The sequence below is a fragment of the Clupea harengus genome, chromosome 16 (genome assembly GCF_900700415.2).
Source record: "Clupea harengus chromosome 16, Ch_v2.0.2, whole genome shotgun sequence".
In the NCBI taxonomy this organism is placed as follows: domain Eukaryota; kingdom Metazoa; phylum Chordata; class Actinopteri; order Clupeiformes; family Clupeidae; genus Clupea; species Clupea harengus.
The window spans coordinates 12,268,744-12,292,491 of record NC_045167.1 but is presented as its reverse complement, the minus strand read 5'-3'; the positions used below and the strand labels follow the sequence as shown (position 1 = coordinate 12,292,491).

At 41.0% G+C, this 23,748-nt stretch overlaps 1 protein-coding gene and 1 long non-coding RNA gene across 4 annotated transcripts; one reads left to right on the top strand and one right to left on the bottom strand.

Moving 5' to 3' along the window:
• The first annotated feature begins 1,746 nt into the window (after nt 1-1,746).
• Nucleotides 1,747-22,459, top strand: LOC105897493 (aryl hydrocarbon receptor nuclear translocator-like protein 2). 3 transcript variants are annotated; one of them, XM_012824423.3, is made up of 17 exons: nt 1,747-1,943; nt 10,468-10,648; nt 11,045-11,134; nt 11,517-11,558; nt 11,822-11,979; nt 12,118-12,197; nt 13,772-13,864; nt 14,309-14,426; nt 15,256-15,402; nt 16,145-16,388; nt 17,452-17,558; nt 17,642-17,792; nt 18,202-18,260; nt 18,361-18,484; nt 18,723-18,813; nt 19,111-19,219; nt 19,698-22,459. In XM_012824423.3, exons 1-17 carry the CDS (start codon nt 1,886-1,888, stop codon nt 19,853-19,855), a joined length of 2,010 nt encoding a protein of 669 aa, XP_012679877.2. In that variant the 5' UTR covers nt 1,747-1,885; the 3' UTR covers nt 19,856-22,459. The 3 variants fall into 3 exon arrangements, with proteins under 3 accessions (XP_012679877.2, XP_031439038.1, XP_031439037.1); XM_031583178.2 differs by having other exon boundaries at nt 11,819-11,979; nt 18,726-18,813; XM_031583177.2 differs by having other exon boundaries at nt 11,819-11,979.
• LOC116224162 lies at nt 10,560-13,824 on the bottom strand. The gene is made up of 3 exons (XR_004165469.2): nt 12,891-13,824; nt 12,026-12,165; nt 10,560-10,682 (listed from the first exon to the last, which is right to left on the bottom strand). It is a non-coding gene; the product is annotated as an uncharacterized LOC116224162 (long non-coding RNA).
• Nucleotides 22,460-23,748: the final 1,289 nt, after the last annotated feature.

Sequence of the window (23,748 nt, the reverse complement as noted above, 5' to 3'; positions counted from 1 at the left end):
GGTAGTGTTACGACGAAAGGGGGCGCTAGATAGCCATATATGCTCGTATCCCAAACTCAAGGTATCATCCTTTGGTTGGAAGGAACCTTGCTAATGGCGGGTTCATTCGGGGACGGTAAACAGTAGTTTGAATTTCTGGTTGTAGGGGGATATCCACCTTTGACCTGCGTCAAGGTCCAGAATAAATTATTTGATTTCCATTCAGTTCAATTTCATCTTTTGCTATCTTCCTGTGCACATCCAAAGACTAGAACATTTTGCTACATGTTTTACCTCCCGGTTTATTTCCAGGAAGCTGCCCTGTCATACTTAATCTGCGGTATTGATTATCTTCTCAAACGTGACTGCACAAAAGACGATGGCTCATTCTTACCACGGCGCAATGGTTAGAAATATGCCTATGCGAGGGCATTCCCTTGATAGAACGATGCATGAGGCAACACCCTTGTGATGACGCAAATGAGAGTGGGTTGGGTTGGACCGAATTGAAGGGGCAAACGTGCCAGTTTGTTGGCATCGTCACACGGTACCGTGATGCATAATTATCCATAAAATAGTCCGAATTTGTATTGTGATTTGGAGTTTAATTGTTGGTTAAAAGTTAAATATTACATGAGCTGTACCAGCCCAACTGAAACCAGACACATCAAAGTGGGCGAACTAGTGTGGGCTATATCTAGCTGTTAACACACTACTCCTTGCCCTTCCGTGTATTTTGCTTCTCGGAAATGCAGGTTGAACAGATGGCATATTAGGCTAAACTCAGTCACCCGAGATGGCCTGTATGAAAGTAGTCTACTGACAAAAATTTGCAAAATGGTCTTATCTCAAAGTTGTCCGATCCAGCCTTCGCTAAGCACAGTGGTTGGCAGCTATCTCTTTAAGTCTCAGTCGGGTCTAAATGGGTAAATAATCCGGGTAGCTGCACGTGACGGTTTCTCCGTTATATAAAATATAGGTCAAACATGCTCACGTTTCTGCTCGGCACGTGCACCGTTTCACTTACGTAAAGTGTCGTGCAGACGGGTCAAATTACATTTCGCAGGTGAAAGACAAATGCCGGTAAGGGAAAGTAGGGAACCCGTTCATGTCAGTTAACTAGGAACCGAGTTTTGCCCATCATTATGTAGGCTACATATGTGTCTTTATTCATTCACGTAACCCACAATCATTCATATGTTATTAAAAATAAATATGTAGCGTAATTGTGTATGCTTAGTTTTGGCTATAGTCCAGCGAAAGAAAATAAAGGCTGTAACAGAACGACACGGAACATAATCTTTTTATTTTAGGGATTTTGTGTAGGTTTAGGGGAACGCTATAAGGATACCGTGACCCAGCAGGATTGATATTGAGGGAAATTATATTCTGCTATAGATCTCTAATATCAATCAGTCTCCCCATGCCATTGCTTTTAAAATTATTCTTAATGTCATATTTAGGCATCCCCGTTTCTAGTGGAATGCGCCTTTTGAGTTTCCAAAGGAACTCCATAGCCACTGTCCATTCATTCATTCATTGCCTGACACAGCCTCACGTGAAAATCCATGGCTGTATGACAGGGTGATTTCAGTGAATGAAAGCCGTCTGGAGTTGTACTGGTGAGTTTGGAGGAGGAGACAACGGTCTCTCTCCTTCCGCGTTTCCCGGTGTACAGCACATGTCCTGATTACACTCCCTGCACGTTTCTGTGTCGTACTTGCCCCCTCCCTTTCAACTTCCCCCTAGAAAAAAAGAGGATGAAGAAGAAAAAAAACTCAAATTATACAACACCCCTAATTCACCGCCTCTACTCCCCATCTCTCCTACCTTAACATATATTCCTCTACTCTTCCACAAATACACATGCACTGCGGTGCTGGTCCCCGGCAGACCGGCTCTGGCCATGTCGGCGGGGAAAGTCGCGGCCAACAGCGTCGAAGGAGCGCCTGAAGAACACACAGGTATTATTAACATGCATATAGAGACTATGGAGACTGCCGTTCCATTCATATCCGATGTCCTGATCCTGCTGCTAGTAAGTTAGTATGCTGCTGCAGTCGGTGTTATGCGCCGGTCGGTGGAGAGGGGAGCTGTTGGGGTGTTTCTCGTCGCCGCTTGGCAGTAGACTTCTGTATTCCTCGGAAAATTAGGTCACTAGATCAGTGGGGCAAACTTACCTTCGAAGAGATTTCTTTTCGAATTTTAATTTTCCATCATCTTGACTAAAATGTCCCCATGCAGTTGGGCTTCCTAGTGTATTGTTTCACGGTTAGCTATTGATCAGAGAAGCTTGTAGGGGAACTTTTGATACTTTGACGCACGGGAGCTGTTGACCGAACCGTCATACTATTTCAGCATCCTCGGGTCTTTTTAAACCTCTTGACATTCATTGGGACTGGATGTAACGAAGCTCTTTGACGATAGATAGAGACGCTAATAGATGGATGATCCTGCGGGTCAATATATTGCGTAGCCTACAAAGTTTTCGTTAAAAACATAAATCTTTATCTCCTCTTGAAATGTGAGTGTCTTTGAAAAAAAATTCTTGAATATAATTTTGGGGATTTGTTATTTTCAGCAATTGAATAGTTTTATGCTATATTAATAGCATAATCGAAATTCCAAAGGGGACCTTTAGGCCTAAAACCAAACTTTAGGCTATACATTTAATCCTATTGGATGATCAGGGATTAGACAGCAAGAAACGAAGACCCTTTTTTAATGTTTAGTATAAGTAGCCTACAATTAACAATGGTATTAACTTTTTGGAAGAAAGTTATTGTACAAAGTTCTTCTTCTACACACCCTGACATGAATATAGGCTAATCAAACAATAACTTTTATTTTGGCACAATTTGAGCAAGTGTATTCTAATGTTTTGAAATGTTTCAAGGAATTTCCATTAAATTGCATGCCTTTTGAACTGCTCATTTAAAATCCAACGGAACATAACAGTGTCTGCTTGCATAAGATGTAACTAGGTCAAAGGAACAGCACAGTGTTAGTGTTTCCTTTCACATGTGCTCTATAAGATCAGTTTGATAGAAACTCATGAAATGGTTTTCATCCATTGGGAGTCCAGTGATTTACGTGGGGAGAGTTGTTGATGTACTATCAAAGCTCTTTAGTGTTACCAGGTAGGGGTTACAAATTGCACTTTGTGAAACTGAAGTCGTTTGGAAGGGAGGCTACATTTCTCACATTCACATAGACTGTTTAACACCAGGATTTTCAAGAGGTCAGCTGAGAGATGTATTCAAACAGCTTGATCTTATTCCAGGTATTCCTTATTAAGACTGACAGACTGAATTGTCCTTGAGACAAAAACTAAGCCTACCATCTCACTAATTGATCATTCAGCCAGTGGATTCCATCCTTACATTGTTTGTAGCTACACAATGACTAATGCTTAATTTACAGCTGTCTTATTTACAAAAAAAGTTTCTTATGGTAACCTTATTAGTTTTAGGACCTCTATTTACTTTTTCCTGACACTACAGTCATTTGCAGTGATTGCCATGTAAAAACACCCTTAAACTACAGATGATGATTCAGAGTTAGATTCATGCTAAGATGTTATCCCCACTCCCCCCAAAAGAGTGATTACATTGGGAAATGCTCCATTTTGAAGTGGTTCAATGACCCTTCATGGAAGCTATAAAGTAGACATCTTGTTTGTTTCATGGTAAGCTTGTTAACCTGTCCGATTACATTTTAAAGACCTCCTGCTATTTTGACATTCTGTGTGCATGGTGTGATAAATCAGTTTACCTGGGTAAATAGTGTTGTCAGTGTATGCTGTGATGTGCTTCACCGTGATCTGTTACTCCCACACAATTCACATCCCACACCTCTGTGTAACCTAGTTTCGAATGTGTGCCCACATTCTCAAAGGGAGCTATGTCATGAGCACAACCTTTTTGGTACTTTCTGTTTTGGTATTTTTATCATCAGCGATGTCTAAAACAAAGCTGCTGTTGAAAGAACAGTGTGGTAAACCTGTTATTGAAATGTTCGTTGTAGATCCATAACTGGCAATTGTGTGCGAGTCAGTTAGAGGCATGGTGGAAGGGGCAAGAATGGTATTAGGATAAAATATCATATTTTATAAAGTTGGAACAAACTAAAAAATGAGAATGAAACGTACTGCTCTCATCATCAGAGGCAAAGGCAAAGTCAAAATCATTCTAAGATGAAGAGACACCGGTTCAGACTTTTTTTTTCAGAATCTGCGTCCATTTTATTATTTATGATCATGGATTTGGATTTCTTAAACTTACACTGCACATATAAACTCTAGGCTTCTTCAGCAAATCATCAATCCACCGGGCACATTCTCTCAACACCAAATCCAGACAAGTTTGGCTCTGCAAGACAGACCTAGTTTGGCTCTGCCAAAATACATTTCAGTTCTGCATCTCATGTCTGAAGGTCCTCTATTTAAGAGTTGTAAGTCAAAGTCACAGATTTTCTGTGGTGATTTGTGCGATGTCGGAAAAAGCAGTTTAAATATGTTTTTGAAAATCAGTGTTGCTGAAAGAGAGAGTGTTGTTAATGCTGCCAAGTTAAAAGCTGATCCAATTGCTTCAAACTTAATTTGGGTTACGCCCCTGTGCAATGCCACTAACCCAAAGGAAATCCACTGGAGGGTGGCCAGACCACGATTAATGCACAGAAATCTGTGGGAAGACAGCGCCAAGCTGACTCACTCCTGCATAGTTCAAAACAAATAAAAGCCAATTCATCGTGCAGAATCATATTTTAAAATGGCATTCTTTGTGTTAGGGTTTATAGTTATGGTATTTTCCACAACAACACACTCAACATTATGTACATAAACAATTAGTGTTGTGGTATGTGTGTTATGCTAGTTTTTGTAAACTACGAGGGAACACCACAAATACCCTGAGAGTAAATATTGATACCTAACAAGTACATTTATGTTAGGTGTTGATATGGAACTGTTTAAAAACTGAAGGGATATGTCAGTATTGTTCAACAGTTGATGGATCAAAAGAGGCAACTGCACTGATACCCAACTAGACAGAAGAGCAAATGATAAACAAATGATAAGATCCTTTAAGTTTAAATTCCCAGGTCAATGTTGTTTAAGTGTTGTGTTGTGTACTGTTCATTGTGATCAATTAGAAGTGGGTCAGCTTAACTGGCAGTGTTTGTACAGGGCTTGGGAAAGCTCTATTAATAGTGTGGGCAGTAAGAACACTACAAGGCAGCTCCTTAAAATGTGAGAGTGAGATAGACAAAGTTGAACTCCCCTACATGAAAATACCATATTTCCCAGGGACTTCTGTGGGGGTATGCAGAGAGGGCTCTCTGTTCTCGGTAGACAACTGACCTGCTTTCTTCCAACTTCCCTCCCTGCTCTGTGTTACCTGTCTGTGATGATATATATTTTAATGGGCCAGTTTATTTCCCTCATTCCTTATTGTTTTCATTTAGCTACTCTCCCATTTTTTTCAGTTTGTGGAGTGTCAGTGTTATTTTGTACCCTCCCTGTCTATTCCAGTTAAGAACCCCCCTCCCTCCTCACAACCCTGAGAGTACTTCAAAGGAAGTTAGCACTTTAACGTTTGTGTTTGAGAGCAGAGCAACTACTAGAGGGCTAAGAATGTTAGTCCTTAGTTGATTTTCATCAAGTAGTCCTTTCCCTTAACTGGATGTAATACATATGTCTAATGTAGGCTAATAGGTGAAGATTGTATTTATAAGCATATATATTCGCCTCAGTAGTCTTCTGTTTTACTATTTTTAATTGACAAAATGTAACAGTAGGGAAATAATAATATCATCTGTTGATAATTATGTCCAGACCAACTTAATTGAGTGTTTTCAAGGTAAACCTTTTTTAAAAAAAAAACTCTTTTGAACAAATGGACAATATAGGTCACTTGTAAATGTCCAGGGATATCCACATTTTGCGGATAACTTCAAATAAAATGTCATAGTTTATAATATAATGGGAGCGCGAAGTTGGATGTAGGTCAGTGTTATGTAGGTACAGAGTTTATGTAAGCGCTTAGGTAAGGTGATAGCTGCAACTCATTACTTTCACGTGCCACACACTCGGGGAGAAAAGCCAGCTGCACGTTATGGGCAATGAACAAAGCTCTCGCCTGGCGGCGTGCCGGCATCTGCGCCGACAGATAGGCTACTTCACGCGACAGCGTCCCTCACGTTCAGAGACAGAAATAACCGAAACGGAATGTCTCTGGCATATTCTGCTGTTATTTCGCAACTCACGTGTTGTTTGTCTCCTAGAAGAAATGGTCCAAGTTTTTGAAAGTGCTGAAAATGACAGTAGTTTGATACATATGCTAAATCGCAAACATCTTTAGCCTACATTGACTGCACTTTTGCTTGTGATTACCGCCCGACTATGCTCCCCCTCCTTCATCAGGCAGGCCCGCAATAGTAAGACTTTCAAAAATAAAGCTTACATTCTAACAGAGACCAGAACCAACATACCGTCTTACCATATGTATCACAGAAGACAAACTTTAAAATGTATATGAATGGCTCTAGGTCGTTAATCACAAAGCAGGTCATCAATAGTAAAGTGCTGTATTTTTGCTTTTATTCATAACAAAATTGTACAAGATGATACAGTGATAGAGGCACAAGTGTGCTTTCCACACACTTTCAAAAGAGCAACTGCGCCATCGCCTGGGCAAATACCCCCTCCCAGCAACACGAGAGTGATGCGTTGGCCTCAGAAAACGTCCTTCGCTGTTCAAAAATAAGAGAAAACTTCAGAAGTCAGCAATCGTCTATAATGTGTTTATGACAGAGTGTTGTTCATGTGGTTAACTGATTTGCATGTGTTGTCCCTAAATAAAAAGTGTTAAAATCTGATTAACATTAGGATAAATTGAATTCCAATCAACGTGATAACAATGTTGCACCCCGAACTCTCCAATGATTCGGTTTACATTGTTGTGTTTGTGTAGAAATGGGACTCTTGACCTTCAAGGGGAGTTGTGGACCTTTTGGGAAATCCTGCGCCAGGTGTTTCTTTAGAACTCAGGATAATAGACCAGGCCATTATCATGAATGGGGATACTAGGTCTGTGGAAGAGTGCTTTAGTAAAGGGAAGTCACTAGAAGCACACTCTTTCATTCATGTTTCAGTGAAAGTAGGATGTGTTTTATGATGTCATTTTGGGCCAGTTTCCCAGACATGGATTAAGCCTAGTCCTTGACTCAAAGAGAATTTCAATGAAGCTTATAGTCTAGAATTAGGCCTAATCCATGTCCAGGAAACCAGCCCTTGATGTACAAAGAAATGGCTCGCTCATGTTTTAATATTTTATTTCCAGTTTATGCTTACATTTTGGAGAGTTTTCTCAGCATTATTACCTTTTAATGTATTGACAATTTATTTCAACTTACAGTGACTTGCAGAAATAGAAGCAGCCATTATCTGGAGTGATCCAGCCAATACACAATGAATAATAAAAGATAGATAAAAGATAACACTTATTCACAAAGCATTATGTTTAGAGCAGATCCTGTACATTTTATCATCCATTCTTACATTGAGTTATGGAGGTGGCATGCTATTGGGCCGTTTCATCAGACACTGGAAAGCTTAGACTACAGGAAGACATCACCCTACAAAATCTTTAGTACAGAGTACCTGTTAAATTTGGGTTGACATTTCAACTGTCAGCAAGACAACAATTACAAACATAAGACCAAAGCTGCCCATGGGGTGGCTTTAGCAGACGGAAGCGAGTATGTTTTAGTGATCCAGTCCAAGATTTGATTTAAACTAATAAGCAACACCCTAGCAACGTGAGAGAGCTTGACCAGTTTGCATAGTTGGCAACAATTGTTCAACTAATAAAGTGGCAGACGCTCTCACCAAGGCTTGAGGTTGTAATTGCTGCTAAGTACTGATCATGAGATAAGGAGTTGAAGAGGTCTTTGCAAACCACAACCTTTTTTTAAAAATATTTTGAAAGGAAAAAGACACATTGACATTTGAAAAATTACTGAGAATGTTTGAAAATTAGAGTATATTAGAACTCCATATATTTATACTTGCTACTCTAACTCTACTCCACCCGTGCTTGTGCTTCATGAGTGGATCTAGTGGGCCATTACTGCTACTGCTTGTCTTCAGCGCTCCTGAAGACATGGACTGTTTCATTTGTTCACACTGCACCCTGGTAAATATCTGAACTCCGCCAGATGAAGTCCATGGGTTGGCATCTGGAGCAGGTTATCAATCAAGACTAATTCTAATGTGCATGAAGAGATGTATTCTGATCACATATTTCTATACAAAAATGCCCCTTCAGTTGCGAAACATAGTTTTATGCAAAAATCATTAGTGCCGGAGAAGAAAACGGCAGAGCTCTTTTTTTATACTGAAAATGTGATTGCTGTTCAGCAATTAGTCTCTACTCTAAAATTCTGAAATTGTGGCAATTCATCAAAATTTGACTTATTCAGATATTGATCAAAAGAAACCATGCTCTCTGAATACTCTGGGCCCACCACAGACTAATGTATTTTGTGAATTCAGTCTGCCAGCAGAAAGTCACATTTGGATCTCATCACTAAGTGCAATTCCTCTACCTGTCAGCTGGATCCTTTCCATCAAGCTTAATTAAAGTGTGCCTGTCCTCTTTTGCCCCTCAGATAAATAATTAACAATAATTACTTAATAGTTAACACTTCTCTTACCCCTGAGGTAGTCCCCCTTCATTCAAATTTCCAACCTGCCATGAGAGAAAAGTGGCATCTCAGCTCCAGGATCACCTAAAAAACAATAATAAATTCCAATCTGGATTTCACCGTAAACACAGCACAGAAACTGCCTCGGTTAAGATAACCAGTGACCCCCTTTGTGCATCTGATGCTCGACTACTTTCCATACTCATTCTCCTGGACCTTTGGCATCATTTCTCATTGTTTTCTCCTTGAATATCAAGCCAACTTTTGAGTCCACAGTAGCTGCATCAGTGGCTGTTGTCCTATGTCACTGACAGGACACAGTTTGTCCAAATAATGAGCTGTAAGTGGGAGAGCCCAGCTGTCACCAAGGGGGTTCCCCAGAGCTCAGTTTTGAGGTTTCTCCTCTTTATCATTTATCTTTTCCCACTCTGCAATGTCCTTCGACATCATGGTGTTCACTTTCACTGTTTATGATGATGATACTCAGCTTTACATGTCAACGAACCCCACTACCTCTTTCTTCCTGTTCATCGCCTGTGAAATGATCTGAAACTAAAAAGCAATAAGACTGAGGCTGATTTGTTGGCTCTAAATCAGCTCTTGTGAAGAATAACGCTTTCACCCTCTCTGGAGACGGCTTTTACTGGACTTTGTCATGCATTGGGGTTTTGAAGGTATATTATACATGACATTTTAAAACTCCAGATTAATGGGGATTACATTTACACATACAAAAATTGCTTGGCTTTTATTTGCTTCTTGTGAAACCAGTATTTATATATGTTTAACAGAATTATTTTCACATTACCATGTTATACCAACAACCAAAAGGTGCTTTTGAGGAAGGCCTCTTTTTACTGATCCCACTCAATCAAGGGATAGTGTAATATTCTTACCATCAAATCGAACTTTATTTATACAGCGCATTTCATAACAGGAGGTAACACAATGCACCTTATATCAAGCCTATTTACTAGAATACTGCCCCAGGCTTTTCCAGCCAAAATCTTCTTGACTTGCATAGGTAGCAGATGCATTGCATTTTGAGGTGATTGGGGATTGTGGTTACCACCAAACTACCACTTAGGAAAGGCTTCTTCCTCAAAATGGAGATACTAACTGGACATAGCCACCCTGTTGTGTTAATGTTTTAGGACTGTAGATCTCTCACCGCTGTATTTCAACTGACCTTTGGCACCATTCCAACCGTATACATGGCAACAGTATTATGCCATGCAATAAATCCAAACCCAGATGTTAGAGGAAGTGTTGCTTTACACCCTGTTTATAAAAATCGTTGAAAGGAAGAAGCAGCCTCAGTTCTGTAATGGTTGATTAATACAGTAATGTCGATGTGTCAGAAATCCAAAGACTTAGGAATCATACATGATATCATTCACATGTTGCAGTGTGTTTTTTGTCCCCATTTTCTCCTCCATTTGACACCGTCTCATATTTTCGTGAACCTGCATTGGGGCAGGAGTCCTGGGTCAGCCCAGATGGGGGGAGGACTAGCGCGTGCCCCTCTCTGACACACGAAAGGTCAGCTGTCTAGAGCATTTACAGAATTTACAGAACGTTATTCATAGTCGCAACCTGAAAGTGCTAAATATTTCATTTCTCAACACAGAAGTTGTCTTATCTGTACATCAGTGTATGTGAGTGTGTGTGTGTGTGTGTGTGTGTATGCAGACTTTCCTATGTAGTGTCATTACATTATATGATATGGTAACCCATAGGGGAAACTGAAACTGTGTTTTCTCTCCATCTCTCTTTATTTAGGAAAGGCGCGCTCTTCTTCTAAGGCTTCATCGAGAATCCCGGTCTCCCTGCCCCGCATCATGACACGGGTTTCCTCTTGCAGTGTATGGTCTGAGCCAGCTGCCCCTTCCTCCTCCTCCTCCTCCTCCTCCATCTCCTGTATGGACTTGTCACGGAAACGGAAGGGGAAGGGCAGGAGCTTGTAAGTGTGCTAGGGGGGAGGGGTTCACAGGGTCCTAAAAACACACAAACGTAATACAAATCTGCATTTTTTTTTTAAATGTTATAATCCCAGAGGTGAAATAACTTTCCACAAACATAATAACTGTTGCCTATCACATATGTAATAACTAATTTCCTACAAATGTAATATTTAAATTATTTAAATGTAGTCTGGTCCCAGTTGCATAGATTTTCTATGGGAGCAACTAGTGGACTTATGCCCTTTCAGAAGTGCTCTTTCTTTGTCAAAATTGTGTTTTGTTTTGGTGGTGGGGAATGACATGAACCAGAACTAAAATGCCTTTTCCTTGTCAATCAAGGAAATAGACCACATAATGTGATCTCTACCAACATTCCATTTTTTTTCTTCCATCAGGGGAGGGATCATATCTGGCCACCCTATGCACCAGGTGCCTCTGTCTTCAAACGGGAGTTTAGATGCCGAGATGCTTAGTGAACCGGACAGGTATCTGCTTATAGTCCACAGCATGCATTAATATGTAGAGCATGGAGCCAATGTTGTTTTTGTTGACAGCCTGAGACAACAACTGACTAGACTACACAAAACTAGAATAGCCATTTTGTAAATGTGAACATGTAGCAGTTGATGTGATGACAAAGTGCCCTCTCTTAAAGGGAGAAACAGGTATCTGCTTATAGTCCACAGCATGCATTAATATGTAGAGCTTAGTGCCAATGTTGTGTTTGATGACAGCCGGAGACAACAGCTGACTAGCTAATTGACTAGACTACACAAAACCATAATTGCCATATTCTAAATGTGATCATGTAGCAGTTGATGTGATGGCAATGTGCCCTCTCATCATTTTCCCCTTTTCTCACTCCAGGTCAGAGGGAGAGGACCAGCAAAGCAAAATGAGATGCTTCAGGTAGCCTGAAATGTCTCTCCAGGAAAAGTCCCTCAGTCTTTTCAAAGAAGACATTTATGTGATACTAATGCAGCGTGAAATTATATTACACTATACACTTATAGGGTCATTGTTTCAGAGACTGATTTAAGCATGTGAACATAAAATACGATACCATGTGCCAGTTACAATACTTAATTATCTTATAACATTGCAATTGTATTTGCAGCGTGTGCTTGAAATAATCACACAGCAGACTGTATGTATGTCCTTTGACCTAGTAGAGAACCGCACAGTCAGATTGAGAAGCGACGGCGGGACAAGATGAACATCCTCATCGAAGAGCTCTCCGCCATGGTGCCTGCCTGCAACCCGCTAGCCCGTAAGCTGGACAAGCTGACTGTACTCCGTATGGCTGTGCAGCACCTTAAATCCCTTAAAGGTGCGGTGGAAGTAGATGTAGTCATGACGATGATGTAAAGAAATACCTTCTCCACCTCTTTGATGTCGGTGGAGGAGAAGAAGAGATCCAGGAGCAGCTGACTGTGTTTTCATGTTGCGTTGCCATCATCTCTTTCAGGGACTACAAGTTCTTTTTCTGAAGCCCATCCCAAGCCTTCATTTCTGCCTGAAGATGAACTCAAACAATTAGTGCTAAGAGTAGGTGACTCAAACCCAACAAGACCAATTGGTGCATACCAAGATAGGTAGCGGCCTCTAGTGTTGAAGTAATAACAAAGTTGAGAGGGGCTGGCCATATTCAATTATTTTCATGTGAAAGACTGAATGGCCTTTTTGGTCAACAATTCATCTAGTTTGGCCTTCATACCTTCTTTAGGGTGGACAAGTCAAACTAAAGATCAGAGCTGACTGGTGCAGTGCACAATGGGTGTTAAAGGACATCAAAATGAAAACAAAGCACACAGCTTGTCACCCTCTTTTCAATCCTCACTCAGTGACAGCTGTCGGTAGACGATGGGTTGAAGGGTAGACGACCAGTATACCCAGAAGTAATATTAATTAATGACTGGTTATGACCTTCTATCTGTTTCCACGGAAGTAATATTAATTAATGATTGTTTAATACCAGGACCTTTACTTTTTCATTGAGTAACGGTGTCCATTGCCTGATTTTTCATATTGATCATATTTGTTTTAATTATTCGTTTAAGTTATTACAGTAAATCGGCTAAATACACAACTGATTTGTTAATCAAACCAATGTCAAATAAGATGTTAATGGTTACAAACTAGCATAAGTAAAATAAGTGTTAGGTTGGAAGTCAAACTATTGCCATATTGGCTTGACTGTTAATGTTACATGGGGTTTAATTTTAACAACACCTCACTTACCTTCAACGTCCAGGCATCTTGCTGCTCATGTAATAAAGTGTCTGTACTTATCGACCGTGAGATTTGCGCAATGCAAAACATACAAAACAAAATACGATCCTTTAAAAATCAGGCAATCGACACCGTTACTCAACAAAAAAGTAAAGCTCCTGGTATTAACCAATCATGCATTAATTTTTCTTTAATTGGAAATGGATCAGGTCAGGTGACTAATCTTAACCAATCATTAATTAATATTACTTCTGGGTATACCGATCGTTTACCCTTCCATTAATTGTCTGCCGACAACTTCTATGACTTCTGTGATGTTCAGTGAGTCTGGATGTGTAGTTCGCACCAAATTGTTATCGTCATCCCAGAATCCCTTCTAGCAATCTTTGTTTGTTCTTCCCACTTGTCCCTCTCTTGTTTGCTGTTAAGCGACCTTTTTACTTTGACCTATAATCCTTGATGAGGGTATGTGACCGGTATGCCTTGGTATTTCTAAACTAAGACCTGTCCTTCTCAACATTTTCAAATTCCAACAATAGAGGCCATCACCTTTCAATCTTTGCCTTTAGTGCAAGTACACCCTTCCCATTTATTCTCCAATTGCAAATCTTTAATTTAGCTACAATTACAGAGCACTTGTGACCTTAAAGGTCTCTTTACATTCCTCTTTTTTCAGCTGGTACTTGCAAATTATCTTTTTTCACCAACAGACCATTGTATTCATGACATATTGTTTAGTGTTAAAGTGACGAAGACTGCCAGCCTTTGTGTAGAATAGTAGTATAGAATAGCCTATGATTAGAGACTATGATTAGAAACTGGTGGCACATGGTAAATATGTTTTCTTGCACACTGGCAAGCTCTCCATCTTGTGTTTATTTGCTGCCTAGGCTGCAGATGGTTTCCTGTTCGTGGTGAGCTGTGACAGGGGAAAGATCATCTTTGTCTCAGAGTCCATGTCTAAGACACTTCACTATAGTCGGGTGAGTAAGTGGCCTTTTGAGAATTATCCAGAGTGTTGTTGTCTGGTTATTTTTTTATTGGAGCAATTGGAGGCAAATACTCAGTCCTACAAGTAATTCAATCTTTTTAAATCTTTAGTTCATTTTGGGGCTTTTTTAGCCTTCATTTGGCCAGGACAGTAGACAGGAACTGAGTGGGTGAGAGGTGGGGTATGGGGTTGGGGAATGACCATGGGTCAGACTCGAACCCAGATCCCCATGGGCGCTGAGTCCGCATCTGATGTGGTTTGCACTAGGGCTCCCCACTGAAATTAACGTTTTCACAGAGTTGAGAATTTTGAAGTGAAGCAGAATATTTACCATACAAAGCTGCTGGTATTTTTCTCAATAACTGTATTTGGCTTGTGATATAATGCAGGGCATGTTGAGTTCATGGATATGTTGAATGGTCTATTTATTTTGCAGATGGAGCTGATAGGACAGAGTCTGTTCGATTATGTTCATCCTAAAGATGTCAGCAAGGTGAAGGAGCAGCTGTCTGCATCAGAACTGTATCCTCGTGAGCGACTCATTGATACTAAAAGTGAGTGGTTATTGAAACGACTGTGAGTGAGGTACTGGGCTTGGCTATCTACCACAAAAAGAAGAGGCAATCTAACACACCATTCACTGTAAGGGTATCAGAGCTGGGATTGAGCTAAAATGACACTGACATCCTCCTGTGCGATAGTACCAGCTCCATTCATTCTTCGTGGGTGAGCTCAGCTCTTCAGTAACACCCAGGCTTTTGTGGATGGTGGGTGGAGAATCATCTGAGAAAAAGTCAGTGCTCAAATACAAGTTCATGGCTTTTTTTAACTTTCTAGTGGTTATCTCAGTTTTCTGCTGCCATAGAATTTAAAAAAAAGACATAAACTTGCATTGAAGTGTGTTTGCAGACAAATGTAGGTTGAAGACGTATTGAAGGGTTAGACATTTAATTTATTTTAAATATAAATGTGGATTGCTGTATCCATCCCTCAGCAGCATGGTCAATTGCAAGGTCATGCAGTCCTTTGTTTTGCATAGACCAGCTTTCATCATGGTCTCTCTTAAATTCTGTTAAGCAGGTTTGGCTGTCAGTGTTCTCGGCCTGAGTCATAGCAGATTCAGTCCTCCTGTTGTTCGGGAGACAGTTGTTGTCTCAGTTGTTGTTGTTGTGAGCGTGACAGGTGTGTTTTCAGTGGCATGCTTAGGATCTTGTTACCAGTGTGCCAAGTTATCTTTTGTGCATAGTATTATATGGGATTTGTGGTGCAGAGACTGTCTCTACATAGGCATTTGCAAAGAGTTGCATCATCTACAGTGTCACGTAGGTTTAGCCCTGAAGGTCAAAGGTCAACTAATTTTGTACGGTCTCTGTTTGTCCTCAGCCGGGGTGCAGGTTCCCTCCGATGTGCCGTCTGGAAACTACATTAGCACGGGCGCCCGTCGCTCCTTCTTCTGTCGCATGAAGCAGAGCCGGGCCGCGTGGAGGTCGGGGAAGAAGGTGCCTCAGCTCTCCACCTCCAAGAAGAAAGGTAGCCTTCACAGCTCCGTGAAAATAACTTTGATCTATTCTTATGTGTGTTCAGCGTTCTCTTTTAGTAGCATGCCCATAATGGTTTGAAGTCTCATGAAGTATCACATCTCATTTAATAATTAAGCTGAAACAATCTTATCAACCTTAGATAAGCTTTGATGAGTTTCTAAGCTTGAAATACTTCCTAAAAACTAATTCCTATTAATTCCTGAAATAGTTCCCTGACTTTATATGTAGAACATGTCCTGCGACATAATGCAGAAAGCCATCTGTTTCTTCCTGTATGTTTTTGCACATACAGTGATTTATATTGTCCACATAATTGTTTTAATTAGTTATACTTTCTAAAGATGCTACCTAAAAATCACATATCAATATGTGTGTATAAAGCACATTTGTTTTGAGGGCATTTGTTTCCAGTTTTCTATCCAAAACCATCTGCTTCTTCCCTACAGGACATAAGGGTTACTTGGAAAACCTCTTGTTTTTCTATTTGCAGGAAATGTGTCATTATATATCTTAAACATTATTTTCAGTATCAATGCGTATAACACATGGATGGAATGGATGAAATGCACATATGATGCCATACTATTTATTATCAGTTCTTGTGTACTTCTGTACATTCCCTTCCTCAAGGATAAGAGGAAACTCTGTAAAATACTTTGATTTCCTTTTATTTCCATCATGAACAACTGTCATCTTTGATCAAGTCTAACGAAATGTCTCGACCCCCACAGAATCCCAGCGGTACTGCACTGTGCACTGTACAGGCTACATGCGCAGCTGGTCCACCCACCAGCTCGACACAGAGAGCGAAGTGGACATGGAGAGGGAGAGCTCCCACCTCCCCTGCCTGGTGGCCATGGGCCGCGTCCACTCCGGCCCCCTCCCTCGAGAGGAGGCCAGCGAGGTCACCGTCAGGCCTACTGAGTTCGTCACCCGCTATGCCGTTGATGGCAAGTTTACCTTTGTAGACCAAAGGTAAAGTATGTTGCTCTGTTGCATTCATAGCATTTTTTGCACTTGAGTATTAAGGATTAGCATACTTAAGTTTATAATTCTAAAATACTATTCAAAACAAATATTTCACTGTTAATTAGAAGCATTAAAGTATGATAAAACATTTGGTAACATTATGAACACATTTATAAATGTTTATAAAGTATTCATAATGCATCATAGCAACTGACATACTTCTATATAACAATCTATAAATAGACGTGACTCTACTCATAAAGTGTTATGATATAGTAGTAAAAGCCTTACACAACTAGCATTATGTATTGAGTGAATATTGTAAGATTGTATTTGGTGAATAAACAGCATTTGACATAAGTCAAAGATGTAGTCAGTGTTAAGAGGTAGAAGAAACTGTAGTACGCATTCTGATAATTCTGTAAGGGCTTATACTATAACAATGTAGTGCTTTATGAGTGCCCTCAGACCTGAGGTGAACCTACTCCTCCCTCCCCATCTCATACTTCTAAGTGGGAGACCTTCTCAAACTACAATCAGGGCGCCCACTCTGACAAGGTTAATTGACCCACATGGTGACGGTGATGATATCCATTGACGTGACTGATGTGAAATGAGCGATACAAATCTGATCGCACAAATGTCACCATTCCAAACTTTTTTGTGTGTTTGCCCCCGTGCCACACTGGCATTATGCCGCCCAGTTGCCCATACCTAAATCCGCCACGATAAATAGTTATATAGAATTATGACAATCATTATGAGGCATTATGAATACTTTATAACCCTTTATGAATCTGTTGAAAATGCTTCATGGATACAGGGTTCAAGTAAAGATGTCTCAGGCATATTTGTCTGTTTGAAAGACCAACTGGCATTCCTAGCACATAACAGCTCAAGCTCAGTTCAAACTAACAGTTTTCTCATGTCTTTAATTACATGGTCTACACCCAAACAAGACTATTCATGGCTAAATGTCCGTTGGTCACTGTGTGGTTAGCATTGTCATCTACTTTTTTAATGCACAGAAACATCAAAGCAAACATTTTGTATTCTTGTCCTACTTCAGGGCCACTACTATCATAGGATATTTGCCTCAGGAACTACTGGGAACATCTTGTTATGAGTATTTCCACCAAGAGGACTTGGCACATCTGGCCGAAAGCCACAGGAAAGGTAAGAGGGATTTTTAGTTATTTAAAAAAAATTCTTTTAGTTTTTAATGGTTCTGTTCAATGTGGTGTCTTTTTCCTCTGCAGTCCTCCGCAGCAAAGAGAAGATTGAGACAAACCGCTACAAGTTCAAGACGAAACAGGGCTCCTTTGTTACACTCCAAAGCCAGTGGTTTAGTTTTATAAATCCGTGGACCAAAGAGATGGAGTTTATTGTGTCGACAAGTAAAGTTGTATCGTGAGTATCTGCTGCAGGGAACATCCTGCTGTTTGTCTTCCACATTTCCCACCCAGGTTTGGAACCATTTCAGGAGCTAAAACAGTTTGAAACGTCAAGTAGTTACTTCCCCAGAGATATTCTGGTTGGTTTTTCCATCAAACCACATTAACCATGAACATACTGAAGCCAGTGTCCCATCCAAACGAACAATTCATTGCATGGTTAGTCACCATTAAATTGATACATTTGACCAAATAGCTACTCTGCTGTACAAACTCCACTCAAATGTTTCTTAAAACTAAGAGACCAAGAGACCAAAAAGTCTCATGGAATGAATAACTTCCCTAAGATTCAGAGTTCCTGAAATTCTTCCTTAAAAAAGAAAACACCAACTGATTGCGAGTGACTGTAAGATACATATTTTCAGGGGTTGTGGTGAAAAAGGGGAGAAGGCAGTGGAGCCAAGTGATTTCAGGACAACGCAAGGTAGGATCTCTGGGCAAGATCTGATTCTTCATGTGTTTCAACTAGCCTACATATAGATGTAACCTCATCAGGATGGGCTCTTTCTGTCCTTTTGTCTTAGCCTCAGCAGAGGAAGTCAAGCACTTCTCTCCGGTTATTCCTGGAATCAGCAGTGGCTCAGGCACAATGATCTACACTGGAAGCATTGGGACCCAAATTGCCAACGAGTTGCTGGACTTCAACAGGTATTGCTCATCCTAAAATATGGTTATAGTGTCAGTCCAGTCTGGTGTAGTTAGTCAATTTAGAATTGGAAAATTATATGTCAACATAACATGCTTGCATGGACTGGTAAATGTCGCCAACACTAGTTAGTCTGAAAAGTGTTGGAAATAAACTGTAGTCTTAGTTTGCAAAGTTTTTAAAATCTCATGACGTTGGGACTCCCTGTGTGCTTACATGCCTCCACTATCTTCACACAAGCAGGATGAACTCTCCCTCAAGTGGGGCGCCTAGCCCTTTCTGTTTACTTCCAGAGAAGTCTCCAGTAGTGCCCTCACAACCCAGCGGCCCCGTGAGTATAAAGCCTCTAATGTAATGCACAACCACCTCATATCATTCCCATTCCATCTTTTCTCTAACACCATTCTCTTTTGTCATTTATTTTCTCTCTATCTCTCCTTGTCCTTTCTCCCTCTTCGTGACAGGATTCCACTAAAATATATGTCATTCAATAATCAACATTTTTTCTCTTCCTTCTCTTATTCTCTTGCAATGACCTGTACTGTCTCTTGCAATGACCTGTACGGTCTCCTTAGCTTCCGTTGCCCTTTGTGTTATACTCATTGTTTTTGTTGCCGTGGTTTTGTAGGTGCCAAACACAGAGCATGATGGCAGGCAGCCTGGGAAGTCTGGACTGGAGCCAAGCCAGGGACCCAGCGGGGCTGCCTTCCTGGGCGGCGAGGCCTCCACGAGCGCAGGTGCAGACTGCCATGTCTCATTACAGTACACATAATTGAGGAGACGGTGGGAGAGAGTGGATCTGATGGAGTGACCAGCTGTGGTCTTTTAAGAGCAATTAGATCATCCCCCGTTGTCTTTTAACTGCTTTCTTATAGTTACCTGCATGTCAAAATATTGCCTTTTTACAACTGTGTACAATTTTAGAAATTACATACTGTAAAAATGTCTTAGCGCAGTAAGTTTCATGTGTGTAATGCTAACAGCAGATTTATATTTACATTTGTTGCATTCATGCCTCAGAAGAGATTTACAAGTGTGGTACAATCCAAATCCAGCTATAGTAAGTTAAGGTGACATGCTGGGAGTAAGCGTGAAGATGCTCAATTGCTCAACCCTAAGCAGCCATGTTGCTCATCTTCCCTCTTTGAAGAGCCTTGTCTTATGCGAGTTGGTGATGTAACTCTCGGTGTGTGCCGCTGTCCCCTCTGCTCACAGGCGAGATCGCTGAGTTGGACCTGGACACAGTGGTGGGGCCCAGTGGCCTTGGCCTTAGCAGTGACGAGGCAGCCATGGCAGTGATCATGAGCATTCTGGAGACAGACACTAACCTGAGCGGAGCCATGGACTTTGACGAGTTGCAATGGACTCTGTGACAGGAAAAAAAAAACACCTTGCATCTTAAACTTCTCTTGCACCTCTCTTTCTCTTTCTCTTTCTCTCCCTCTCTTTCTCTCTCTCTCCATTCATCTACTTTTTTTCTGTTGTGAACCATGTTGGAGTTGGAGTGCAAACTGAGGACTCCAAGACATAAAAAAACGAGAGAAGTCCCTCAGACTGCAGTCTTTCCGCTCCTGTGATTCTAACATCTCACAAATGCCTTGAAACACATACTGGTGTAGGGCTGCACAGCTTCTGAAACCTGCAGCCATTCAAAAGAGTGGGTTCGCTCTTTTATTGCTGAGAAGTATTTATAAATGTTATGAATGTTGTTTCATCCTGCTAATATGCAGCTGCTTAATTATTCAAGAGTTTTCCCCCAAGATGTAATGTGCTTTCTTACTTTTAGTTAAACAAATGGGATATGGGGGGGGGGGGCAAATATGGAGAATCTGTAGACTTGAATAGTGTGACTTCTGTGTTTGTGTATGTATCGGGGTTTTTTTTGCGTTGTGGTGGCTTGTCTACAGCCCCCCCTCACAAAATGTGGCAAACTGAGGAAACTGGGGAGGTGCCATGTGTCTTTGGAGAACGTTCTGGCCAGACACTCAAGAGACACAGGAATGAATGATCTGGAGTTTCCAACAGGAGTAGGAGAGTAGCAAGTCCCTCTTTCATCGGGAGCCAGGGCCATCACTGACTGGACATAATACAGAGTCCCAGAGCATCTTGGCTAGATTGGACCATATCATCAGTCCAGTACTGTAGACAGAAAACTGAGAGGTTTCCATGGCAACGCATCATTTTTACTGAGGAACTGTAATTTATTACGTTTATTACTCTTTATTGTGATTTTCGTTTTTTTTCTGATGCTTGTACCTACGTCAAGAGGCGAGCACTACTGAGAGGAAATCCCAGTCAATCTGAGCACCGATCCTTAGCAACTGATTTGAGATCAGATGAGTAACCACGACAACGACAGAACGGAGAGACTCATCGGAGAGACTCATCAGAGAGACTGAGATTCCCTGTTTGATTGTTTATTTGTGACAGACTGTTATCTCAGACTGAAAAATATTCTGACGTCCCCCATTGCTTTCTGTAAAGACATTGTTCACCGCCTTGTATGAGTTCATTCTGTAGGAGCAGACACAGACACAACTTGAGAGTGTTTCAACTCAGACGCGCCTTGGGACCAACTACATGAGTTTGAAACGATGTTGTGCGTACTGTTCTGTGTCCAAGTGAATGAAGATTATCGGATTGAGGATATCCATACACTTGAATTCACAGACAAAAAAAAAGTTACATTGAAGGCTCTACATACCAAAAATAACTTGTCAAAGGAAATATTGTAAAAATGCTGTCAGTGCTGAGCAATCAGCTGTTCATAGTAAATCTAAATGTGAAATTTGTTAAGTGAAACATTCATCTGTGCTGCTTGCGCAAATGTTGTCCCAATGACATAAAATGAGGCCCTAGAAATGTCCTTGCCTTTGAAAAAGATGTCTTTGGCCACTCATTCTGCCATTCTGTTAATTGGTTTTACTTAATAGCCCTTGTTAGCTGAAGACATAAAAAGATCTTACTGAATGTTATTCATCTCAGTGAAACTAAAAGTCTTATGTATATACATGTACAGTAATTGTCCGCCATGAATTTGATTCAATGAGCGATTTCAAATATGATTTATCTACCATCTTCAGCAGGAGACTAACAATTGGCATTATGAGCAGGTGAGTTTGTGAAAAATGATGCTGCTGTAATATCACCAGCAATAGGAATGCAAGGCTAGTAGGCCAGTAGGCTTGATGTTACTAGCTTAGAAATAGTGAGTAGATTATTGTAATGAATAACTAATTTCTACACGGGTTAACATGAACCATAACACCATAAGCCTATGTTTCATAACAAATGCCATAACAAATGATGCCTAATGAAATAACCAAGACTAATCTCTTTTTACACGTTTAGCCACTCCATGCTATTAGTGTTGATGATACAGTATAGCATTAATGCGCCATCGTCAGGTCTGCACAATTATGAAATATTTCTGATAAGGAAGAAGTTTAAAGCCACATATAAGGTGTTCAACAACACATTAAGTAATATAATTCAAACTCAATGCATACATTACACAGAATATTTGAGCCCACTGAGCACCAAGCAGCCAAATGAGCTCCCGCTTGTGCAGCCTGGGGGAATTACCTCCAAACCATTTTGGGTTTTTTCCGTTTGCATTTCATTTCCATTTCTGATGCTGGGCATTGTGTTGTTCCACAAATACACAAATATTGCTTTGCATTCTTTTGTGAGTTCCTTTTGTTGTAAAAAATGAATGCTTGTCATTCAGACCCATGGGATCTGTTGAAGGAAAAAAAGTGAGGAGCTGTATCCTCCTGGCTGAGATTTTCACATGTGACTGAGACTGGGGTAAAACAGTGCAAAGAGTTAGGTGGCCTAATGTTACAAACACACACAGGTGAATCTCTTGTTCAGTGGCATGCCTAATGGTACCTACAGACTGTGCAATTCAACCAACCTTAAAAGTGTATTGCAAGCCTGTGACATGGATCTAATAAAGTTGGGAATGACAAGTATTTTTATGCAGACTGTACAATGATAACACCTGAATTGTGGGTTTGGTCCCAGTGTCGCATCGATCAGTGCGTAATTTCATGCTGCATTCTATTTGGTTAGTAGACGTAGGTCGTAGCGGCAGTCACGTTGTGAGATGGTCATCCTAAATTTCTGACACGGCCAAAATCTTTGGTCGCAAGACTGTAACAGCGGCCATCTTTAAACCTCCGTCACAGGGCAACATAGGACCACTGTTTTGGAGCCATGACGAAAGATATCTTCATATAAAGGTTTCTTTCATGTTGGTGATCTTTTGTCTGGGATAGTACACAATCACACCATTAGGTATGGCAGATATGGCACGTGCCCTGGGTGCCATTTGAATGGGGGGCCACTGAGAAGTCTACTAAAGTCAGACAAGCCATCCTCAAATAGTGACAAAAGAATGTTCTTCAGATGTATTTCCACACACACTCCATGTTTTGTAATTTCAGGTATTACTTGGCTCATAGGGCGTCATTAGACCTGGGCGGCCCAGGCTACAGTTCTGAATGTTTTATGAATAGCCCCAAATCTCCCAAAAATGTAGCCCCAAATCCCCATCATTTTACAAAAATAAGATCTATTAAACAATAGGGCCGGATATAGTAATCTATAATTCCAATCATGCATTAAAGCCCCCGAAAAAATTACATGAATTCATTGATCGAAGACGTGAGTACGTTTTAGCTGCCAGAATGTTTCTTTTGTTTTTTTTAATCCAGGGGGAGGATGACCCCCAGACCCCCCAACTCCCCTGCTAATGATGCTCTTCGATAATGAGTATGAGCTCTGTACGTCCTGTGCTTGCCAGCTTTCATTAGTGTTTAATGGCGATATTTAGATTGTGTATTTTTGAACTGATAAAATGGCAGTTATCTAAAAGATGGACGTCAATGTTTGGACAGGGGCCCAATTTTAGTGCTTGCCATAGGCATTATTTTCCATAGTTACAACCCTGGCGGGAGGCAGGCCAGCGGCCACCCTGGGCAGACATTTTCCACCGATACGAAGGCTCTTCTCTTACAGTGGCTCAACTTCGCCATCCAGAACGAGCTGCTGTACTGCGCGAGATCCTGCAGCTGCTGGGCCTCCCTGCCTGTGAGCCGGGGTCCTGCAACTGGTTCATGGCTCAGTGGGGATGGGCCATTTCAGGATCATGAAGACTCTCCATCGACTGCAGGCCCTCTTCTACTGGCCAGGATGAGGAGCCACCAAGGCGCTCCCACACCCCGCTGCAGCAGTATGTGGTAGGGGCACCCATGGAATG

Excerpts from the sequence above, each read along its gene's own strand:
- LOC105897493 (XM_031583177.2), top strand. The coding sequence starts at position 1,886 with ATGTCGGCGGGGAAAGTCGCGGCCAACAGCGTCGAAGGAGCGCCTGAA. Across the intron at positions 11,980-12,117 it reads GCACCTTAAATCCCTTAAAG|GGACTACAAGTTCTTTTTCT; the intron begins GTGCGGTGGAAG and ends CATCTCTTTCAG. Across the intron at positions 15,403-16,144 it reads CTCCACCTCCAAGAAGAAAG|AATCCCAGCGGTACTGCACT; the intron begins GTAGCCTTCACA and ends CGACCCCCACAG.